Raw genomic sequence first — 9764 nt, forward strand, 5'->3', positions numbered from 1 at the left:
TGAAGGAACCCGACACAGTTGTATAATAAACTCCATTTCTGAGATTCATAGTAGTTGTCCATGTAGAGTCTTCATAGTTGTTACTTTTTCTCAAAGAGGAGCAGCATTAGGAGGTTGCGTGCTGAACTGGGAGTTAAATACTTTTGTCTGTTGATTATTTCACTGCCCATTACAACGCCTCGAAGTGAAGCAATGAGGAGGCAGAAGGAAATTATGGTAGGCCAGTCAGAGGAGTTCTGGCTGCGTTAAGTCAGACGTTTTGGTGGGAAGAGACTGGAAGTATTGTTGGAAAATGGGGTTTTTCTAGATCAAAGGTCTGTAAGTTTTGAGTTAGATTTCTCCAACATTTAGGGATCGGGAAGGTTTCAGGCATGGTGCTCCCAGTGGAAGTCCTTGTCACCTCTTATTGGGACCCATCCAAGCCCTGGAGAGATTATGTAACGGGGACCAGAAGGGTCCATGCTAGTCCCAGAGAAGGGAGTGGGTGTGTGTGTTGGGGGGCGGGGGCGGGCACAGTCCTAGCTAGTGACTCAGAGAACGGGCTCATTGTGATCTTAAGGTGAATGAGAGATCTCACTGGCAGGATGGCGGGAGATCTCTGTCACTGGTGGCGCTGTCTTCATGTCCCACGCCTCTGGGGACGGTTGACCTCTGACTCTCCTTCAGTTGTCTAAATCCCGTATCTGGGAGGGAGTTTGGAGACACAGGCGGTTAAGCGAGAGTAAGTTCTGAGAGTCCTTTTTGCAGTGCGGGCCGTGACACTCGCCTAACCGTGTGAAATGAATGTCTGCAGAGTTATGAGAAGATTCACCTGGACTTCCTGAAGAGCGACCACCCGGCCGTGGCGCGCATGCGCGTGGACTCGGACAACGCCTACATTGGCGTCACCTACAAAAACGAGGAAGACAAGCTGAAGGACTGGGAGGGCAGCCTGGACGAGCAGAGGCTGAGCGCGGACAGCGGCTACATCATCCCCCTGCCCGACATCGACCCTGTCCCTGAGGAGGAGGACCTGGGCAAGAGGAACAGACACAGGTATAGGGCTTCCGGCAGGGCCCCCCTTCTCCGCCCCCCGGCGCTCCTGATGGTGAGGCTCGCCCGGTGCTGCGTCCGTTCCACGGCGGCTGGCTGCAGAGTCCCCGAGTCCCGGGGGGTCTGCTCCGTTTCGTAGACGCTTCCCAGACCATCCTAATGCGGGCCCTGTGGGGTTGGGGGAGGTGTAGAGCAGGCAGGGACATGCTTCCCAGGTGGAGAGCCTTTGACCAGAGTCCCCAGGTGGTTTGATCAGTCACTGCAGCCCTGGTTCTTGAGATACTATAAGCCTCTCTTGCTGTTTTCTGCATGGGTCCTGGGACTAGGGGGAGAGTTGAGAGAGAGGCTAGCCTGGGCTATTTGATACTATCGGGGGATCTTAACCCCAGCTGCAAGTTTGGATCACCTGGGGAGACTTGAAAACTGATCTACACACTTCCCCAGACCAACAAGTTAGAACCTCTGGGAACGGAGCCCAGGCGCCTCCTGGCTGATTTTGTTCCTTCTTTTTAACTTTGTATAATGGAAGATTTCTAACCTGCCCGATTCAAGTCGAATAGTGAACTGTTGGTTCCTCTGTCACCAGACTTGAGCATTTATGAACTTGTGGCCAGACTGCATGAAGAGCCATATCTACTAGGCTACTACTCTCTTTGGACTGTTTTGAAACAAATCCTAGACATCATATCATTTATCCATAAATATTCCATTATGGTGCCTCTAAAAGATAAAGGCTGTATTTAAAAACAATAGCTGGGGTTATTAAGTTAATAATAAAATAAAAACTACAGTACCATTGTCTTGCCCTCCCCCACCAATTGACAAGAAATCGTTAAGAGCATCAGATATTCAGTGTTCAGATTTCCCTGACTCTCTCATAAATACGGTTTTGCATTTGTTTTGTTCTAATTGAGAACGAAGTAAGAGTCACACGTGGCATTTAGTTGCTATGTCTCTATACGTTTGTCCTGCCCCTTCTTACCCCCTTGCATAGTAACTGTGAAGAAGCCGGAGTATTTGCCTGTAATGTTCCCACATTCAGAATGTTGCTGATTGCATCCTGTAGTGTGTCTTACCATGTGCTTTCCCTCCTGTTTTTGCTGTAAACTGGTAGTCTGGAGCCTTAATCTGGCTCAGGTTAGATTTTTGGCAAGCATGCTTCAAAGCTGGTGCTGTGTACGTCCATTGGGAGCTACATACTGTCCAGTTGTCTCCCCTTCTGTGACATTAACAGCCATTAGTGATCATCACCTGGATCCATTAATTTATTACCAACGCGATGCTAACACCCAGCCAGGACTACAGTCATTAGTTTTCACAGTCCCGAAGAGGGGACCACGTCCCAGTACCCCACTGTCTTTGCATAGCCCTTGAATAGAGGCAGGAGAAAGTGATGATAGTGGTCCTTGGTTCCAGGTCCAAGTTGCATATGAATTTCTCTCTTTTTTTTTCCTCTTCATTCAGGATACTCTTGTCCCTTCTTCCTCAGTCATTTGGTTAGCTACATACAGTTATTTAGGCAGAAGCACATGGCGTTATTAGTTTGGAGCCTTGTGATTTTAACATCCCTTGCTGTTGGTATGAACCAGGTAACTTAAAAAGTACAGTTGTGGTTTTTGTTTTTGGAATGTGTTATGAGACTAGGGGAGGTTGGGCAGAGTGCCCTGACTTACCTTTGCTCATGACAATTTCAAAACTGTGTTTATATTCTTTTAGCAAAGTGTTTCTCTGAGCTTTGGGTATCTGTGGTAGCACTTGACCTCAGATCTGCCATCCTTTTTGGTTATTTTGTATGTCGGGGACTCTGAATAATATTTCAGTTATAAAAAGGTTTTGCTTTTTTTTTTTTTTTAAAGATTTTTATTTATTTATTTGACAGAGAGAGAGATAGCGAGAGCAGGAACACAAGCAGGGGGAGTGGGAGAGGGAGAAGCAGGCTTCCTGCCAAGCAGGGAGCCCGATGTGGGACTCGATCCCAGGACCCTGGGATCATGACCTGAGCCGAAGGCAGACACTTAACGACTGAGCCACCCAGGCACCCAAAAGGTTTTGCTTCTAAGTTAAGTTAGAAAGTTGTATTGATAAATAACATAAGCAAAGTGCCCAGAACTTTTCTGGGGGTACACGAGGCTGCACCGCAGAATTTGACATCTATTACATGGAGAGAATAATTCTAGCTGATAGATAGTTGTCGTCTTAGATAATTAGAACTTCTGCAAGGGTGATAACGTTTGATTTTCGAATTGTACGAAGTATGCACCAAATGACTACCCCCAGGTGGCTCTGACAGGTGGGCTGAGCATGGGGAGTGTCTTGGTCAGCTTAGGCTGCTGTTACACACTATCATAGATTTGGGGTCTTAGACAATAGAAATCTGTTTTCTCGCAGTTCTGGAGGCTGGAAGTCCAAGATCAAGGTGTTGGCAGGTTTGGTTTTTCCTGAGGCTCTCTCCTTGGCTTGCAGGTGGCCGTCTTCTTAATGTGTCCTCACGTGGTCTTTTTCTGTGTGTGTATTGCGGGTGTCTCTTCCTCTACAAGGACCCCAGTCCTATTGGGTGAGGGCCCCATTTTAATGACTTCATTTAACCTTAATTACCTCCTAAAAGGCCCTATCTCCAAATATAATCACAATGGGGATTAGGGCTTCAACATGTGAATTTGGTGTGGGGGGTGCGTTATACGATTCTGTCCATCATGGGGGTGGGGATGCCGGAGTTGGGATGCTCTGGGTCTAGGAAGGCATAGTGGTCCTGTGAAGTCCTCTCCTTGGGCTTGGGAGGGGAGTGGGCATGAGAAAAACCGGGTCTTGCTTGCTGTAGAGGGTTTGGGGGGTGCTGGGTCAGTACTATTAGGAGCCAGGCACTGGGCCACAAGAAGGGAATCAGAAGTAGTAAGCCCAGTCATGAGCTCTGGGACCACCACGAAGCCTGGCAAGCATCAAGGATGATCTGGGACTGAGTCTCCCTGAAGTTAGCTTCCTGCATGGCCGCACCCCTGCCTTCTCTCTGTGAGATGGATTGGCAGAGAGGAGCCTGCCAAGTCCAGGAGGGTCAGTGCAAGGGGGTGACTCCTCTGTAGGACTCCACTGTAGAACTGGTCCCCAGGGAGGGGCCATTAGTCCAAATCACAGTGTCCAAAGAAGTCTCATAAATGCAGGTCCTAATTGGGTTGGGGTCCATATCTGAGGGTTGACTTAGGCCTCCAGCTACTGGCTAGGGCCCCAGGAAGCAGATCTGTCTGGTCTGCCAGGGAGAAGGGTTGTCAGGACGATGTGATTATGAAAACCAACCCAGTGGACTGGGGTTCACAGTGAGGCTCCCGGACCAGGGTGTAACTTGGGGGTAGGGTGGAGTACAGATTCAGAATGGAGACAAAAGCTCAGTCCTAGGGAAGGGCCCAATCTGTGGGGTTGTGAAGGGAAACCTCAGTTTGGTGACCCTGCAGGTTCTAAGAGCTCTCCGGGCCACAAGGGCCTTGGGGCGGATGGCAGCAGACTGTTTCCCAAAGGCCCCTACCTGCCAGGCTCAGTTCTCTGCTTGGAAACGGAACTGACCTGGAGAGGAGGGGAGCAAGGCAGAGGAGTCAAGCCCGGTCCTCAGGGGAGAAAAGAGCTGGGTTGAGAGCCCCTGCTGGGCATGTGTGAGCCTCGGTCCTCTGGCTGGCCAGCCCATAGTGCAGCCTACACAGCACGTCTCCAGCATGCCGCTGCGGCCTCGCGGGGAGAGCAGACTGGCCTGCCTGTCAGCACCTGACCTGCTGGGAGCGAAATGACAGGTCCAGACATGTTGCAATCCAAGGCAGGAGAATGATAAGGCAGTAGGAGTTCAGAGACAGGAAGATAGGGAATCATGACAGGCTAGAGACTAGGGAAAATTATTTTTCTAAAAATCTTCACGAGACATTTTAAATGTCCAGAAAAATTGAGAGACTACATCTACTACTTAGCTTTAGTAGTTGTTAACATTTTGCCACATTTGGTTTCTCTAATTATATGATGTTACAGTTACCCCTATTTTATGTATATATGTAATATATAATAATATGTACTATGTAATTAATAACATATAATATGAAATATATATGTACCACACTCATATACACGCATCCTTTTTCTTTTCTTGCTAAAACATTTGAAACGCCAGCAAATATCTCCTAAGAATAAGGATACTCTCAAGGCGCCTGGGTGGCTCGGTTGGTTAAGCGTCTGCCTTTGGCTCAGGTCATGATCCCAGGACCCTGGGATCGAGCCCCACATCGGGCTCCCTGCTCGGCGGGAAGCCTGCTTCTTCCTCTGCCTCTGCCCCACCCACCCCCACGCTCGCACATACTCGCACTCTCTCTGTCAAATAAATAACTAAAATCTTTTAAGAAAAAACAATAAGGATACTCTCCTATAAAATCATAACAGCATGATCACATGTAAGAAAATTAACAACTATTTCCTGATATCCTCTGTTATTCAGGCCCTATTTAGGTAGGGTTTGAGTAATAACAATAATAATAGCTAATATTTATTGGGACTTAGTATGTTCTAGGTACTGTGCTCAGGGCTTTATGGTTATTACCTTATTTAATCACCCTGACAAGCAGGAATATCATCAGGCACTGTTGTCATCCCATTCCATAGGCCAGGGAACCAGCTCAGGGGGTTAAGTGACTGGTGTGACTCCCACAGCTGCTAAGTGCTAGATGATTTCAGACTTATGGCTCCTTTTCAGCCACTTTTCTGGTGGGTAAAAAGCCTTCACCCGGCTTTCCAGACTGGGGCTGGGGAAGATCGGGGAGGGTGTAAAGAAGAGGGGGAGAAGGCATTCCCGAGGCATGGGCTCAGATCCTGAGAACACTGTTGGGACACTCGGGAAGTCTCAGGGACAGCAAGTGACTGGCCCGGCTGTAGTTTGCAGCTGATTTCATCCCTCTGTGCTTTTCCTTCCCTCATATTGTCTTCTGATCAGGCACTGCTTACTTTCTTTTCCACCAGGACTGAGTTGGGGGGGCGGGGGGAGGCTAGAAATTGTCACAGCTTGTTAGCAACTCTGCTGGAAGATTTGACGGAAGAGAAGGAAGGCCGAAGCATGGAGATGACCTGGGATCTCGGTTTTGCATGGGGCCCACTGTGGTGTGACGCATGATGAGTAGCTGCCTGGCTTGGTGGCAGAATCTTGCCAGATCGGGTGGCCTGAGGTGGAATGCCAAAGGATCTCACAGGAAGAGCTCCTTTGCTTCTGGGGTTGGGGGTGCCACCCTAGCCACCCATCCAGTCTCGTGGGTCTGCACGTGGGCTTAACCTTTCCAATCCTCTCCCTCGTCCAGCTCGCAGACCTCAGAAGAGAGCGCTATCGAGACAGGTTCCAGCAGCTCTACTTTCATCAAGAGAGAGGATGAAACCATTGAGGACATCGACATGATGGACGACATTGGCATAGACTCCTCAGACCTGGTAGAGGACAGCTTCCTGTGACTGGCAGATTCAGGGGGGCACCTTCCACTCCTGGGGCCACCTTGGATCCCTTTAAGCAAACCACTTGATTGCAATGCAAACGTTTGGGAGGAGGACTCGGATGAGGTGTAAAGAGAAGTTCCCGGCCAAGGGCCTCAGGGAGCCTGCTCACTATGGATGAATGGGAGATTTCGAAATGAACCCTGTCAGCCTTGCCTCTTGGCAATGCTTCAGTGGCATCTCAGCAGCGTGTGAGGTTTGGAGATGTTTGGACAAGGAAGTGATAGGCCTTGGAAGGTGAACTCCATGTTTCCAAGGCATTGGTGAGATTCCAACAGACACAACTTCGATTGCGAGAAAACCCCAGCATTGTAATTATGTAAATAGGTCTAACTGAGGATGTGTTTAGATTTGTATTAACTGTCTTCTCTGGACTTCTGAAGAGACCACTCATCCCATCCATGTACTTCCTGCTTGAAACCTGGTATCAGCTGCTGTTGAACTCCTCTGTGAAGTACATGCAAAACCACTTTTGAACCTTAAAAGGTACTGGTACTATAGCATTTTACTTTTTTTTTTTTTTTTAGTGTTCAAGAGATAAAGAATAATAATTAACCAATCTTGTTTACTAGATTTGGGTCCTTTAGAAGCCCACCAACTCATTTTTGTATTGTAATCTACGTTTATAATACTACTGTTATCAGTAATGCTAAATGTGTAATGTGTAACACGTTTTCCCTACAGAGAAAGCACAATTAAAAAAAAAATTCTTACTAAGTAGGAGACAAGTTTGACAGTTTTTGACATTTATATCAAATAACCGATGTTTCTCTAGAAAATATGGTAATAGCTTTAGTGGATTAAATTTAGTGGAACATAGAGAACAAAGTAAATGTAGTGTCTTTCAGGAAGTCTGTGTTTTTAACTGTGTACTGAGTAGGTTCCCTAATCCGTTGTACTAAAAACAGTTAATTGCCCTCTGAAGTGATGGGATTTGAAAGAAACAAAACCCCTAAATCCTAAATGTTCTCAATATAAAGGCATAAGCCTATGCCTAACATGACTTCTCATGTTATTACCCCGTGGAAAATACAATCAGCAATAAAAAGACTTAATTTGCAGAGGTCATTTTCATGCCCACTGATTACTCTGGTGTATCCCAACATCTATATTTTTAAAATTTTACAAACCCTAGAAGAGTCAGAAGGATGCCTTGACCATGGCCCCCTTTCCTTCATCTCCTCCCCCACAGAGAAATAGTTTGAAACTGTGAGAACACACAGGCATCGTTTAGGGTTGCATGTGTGTTAGCCTGGATCCTTGGTTCCCAAATGTAACTGCAACCAGGATCACCAAATTCTAGGTCCCCACCCCAGAGCTTCTGAATTATTGAGTCTGGCCAGGGGCAGGATCCTGTATTTTTATGAACTCCCTGGCTGTTTCGATTAGCCAGGTTTGGGAAACACCAGCTTAGGGTATAGGAAGTTGCCATGGGAAACAGATCATTTGAAATTTGGAACTGGGCTAGAAGTCACTCATGCAGGAAGCCTGCTATTTTAAATCCTTGGCTTTGGGTCAATGACATTTAATGCCCTATATCTAGCAAGTGCTGCCCTTTGTTTAACTTTCCAGTCTTAGCTGAGGCTGAGAGAGCTAAATCTTCGTTTGGTAGGTCTTCTAGAAGTTAAGACAGCGCTTCCCACTGCATGGGGCAACTGGACTGGCCCCCCATGGCATGCATGAAAATGGCACTATTCAGTGTCCCAGGTCTCTGTGTAACCAGGTCAATATTGGTGAAAAAATTTTTTTTTAAGTTTTGCTGAAATTTTGGGGTGAGACGGCAGGACAAATTGTCACATCCATCCAAACTGTCAAACTGATTGGTGTAGGTTCATTGGCATTCTTTGCGATACCGCTTAATTGTGGACACTATGTGAAAGAAACACAGGCTGTGATTACCGCACTCACTGTGGGTGCTCCTGGCAGGTGATGCTTTGGAAGATGTAGCAGCAGTAACAAGGTACTTGACTACCCACTGGTGCAATCTCAATGCAAGCCCCAACTTTCTTCTCCACCTTTTTCATACTAAGTGTGAAGACTGAGCCAGACTGGCCATTTTAAAAAAAGAAAATCTGACTAGGTTCTGTAGAGCCCATTAGACTTGAAATACATTTGTGTTTCTAGAATGACAGCTCAAGCATTCTGTTTCTTGTACAGCTTTCTTTTGTTGGTGCTTTGCATTTTGATGTTCCTTTGAGTTCTGTGTGACATCACGAGGCTGGATGAAAATTCTCAGACAAGCAGGTTCTAGTCCTAACGAATACTCCCACCTAATGAGTACTCCCACCTGAGTTTGTGTGTGACTGCCTTTTTTTTTTTTTTTTTTTTTTTTTACAGTGTTTTCAGTGTATCACAGATTTGTTTCCTTTTTGGCCTCTTGCAAAGTCCCCAGATGAAAATTTGCCAATCCTTCCCGCTTTCTGTTTTTATGAAGACAATCAAAGCTGGCCTGAGAAACACAATTTGTGACTTTTTAAAATGATCGATGATGTCCTTAAAATGTGGTCTGCCGATCTGTACAAATGGTCCTATTTTTGTGAAGAGGGACGTGAGATAAAATGATGTTATACATCAATATGTATATATGTATTTCTATATAGACTTGGAGAATACTGCCAAAACATTTATGACAAGCTGTATCACTGCCTTTGTTTATATTTTTTTTTGACTGTGATATTCCCCCACAGGCACATTGACTGTTGCACTTTTGAATGTCCAAAATTTATATTTTAGAAAAATAAAGAGAAAAATACGTGTTTCCAAAATAGTGGTGTGGCGAATGTGTGAGAAGTAACTCAATAGGTAGGGTCTACTGATAAAAAAAAATGTATTACAAAATGCCCCGTTTGTGTTTTTGTTTTAAAACGTGTAAATGAAAATCTTTATATTTCAATAAATGATATATATGTAATTTAAAGTTATGCTAAGGTTCCAGCATTTTTGTTTTTAGCCGAATCACATGAATTAAAGCCATCCCATTCAATTTGCTTTGTTAGCAACATTTCAGTAGGACTCCATATTATGGTTTCGATGAGACCAGTAGGAAATTTAAGATTTGAATATTATTTGAGCTAGTTAGTTTTCAGACCCAGGATCTGACTTAAAGATGGCTGGCACTTGGCTCATCTTCAATCCTACTGTTTGTTTTAATAGCACTATATTGCATGGTATTATTCTCCCCTGCAGAAAGAGTACATTTACTGTCTACAGCATTCAAACATTGTCCGTGTGTG

The 9764-nt window shown here is 45.7% G+C and overlaps 1 protein-coding gene across 5 annotated transcripts in view; it reads left to right on the forward strand.

The window, feature by feature from the left end:
- The window catches only part of PDGFRA (platelet derived growth factor receptor alpha), a 44721-nt gene extending 35269 nt beyond the window's left edge, over positions 1-9452 (forward strand). For all 5 annotated transcript variants that reach the window (XM_045881136.3, XM_045881135.3, XM_045881138.3 and 2 more), the window contains 2 exons: positions 794-1035; positions 6345-9452. In XM_045881136.3, the coding sequence (XP_045737092.1) occupies positions 794-1035; positions 6345-6492 (390 nt within the window). In that variant the 3' untranslated portion in view covers positions 6493-9452. The remainder of the gene's footprint in view (positions 1-793; positions 1036-6344) is intronic.
- Positions 9453-9764: the final 312 nt, after the last annotated feature.

This window comes from Mirounga angustirostris, unplaced genomic scaffold (assembly GCF_029215605.1).
Source record: "Mirounga angustirostris isolate CCGP_5_RB_7025 unplaced genomic scaffold, mMirAng1.0.hap1 SCAF_2, whole genome shotgun sequence".
Lineage (NCBI taxonomy): Eukaryota > Metazoa > Chordata > Mammalia > Carnivora > Phocidae > Mirounga > Mirounga angustirostris.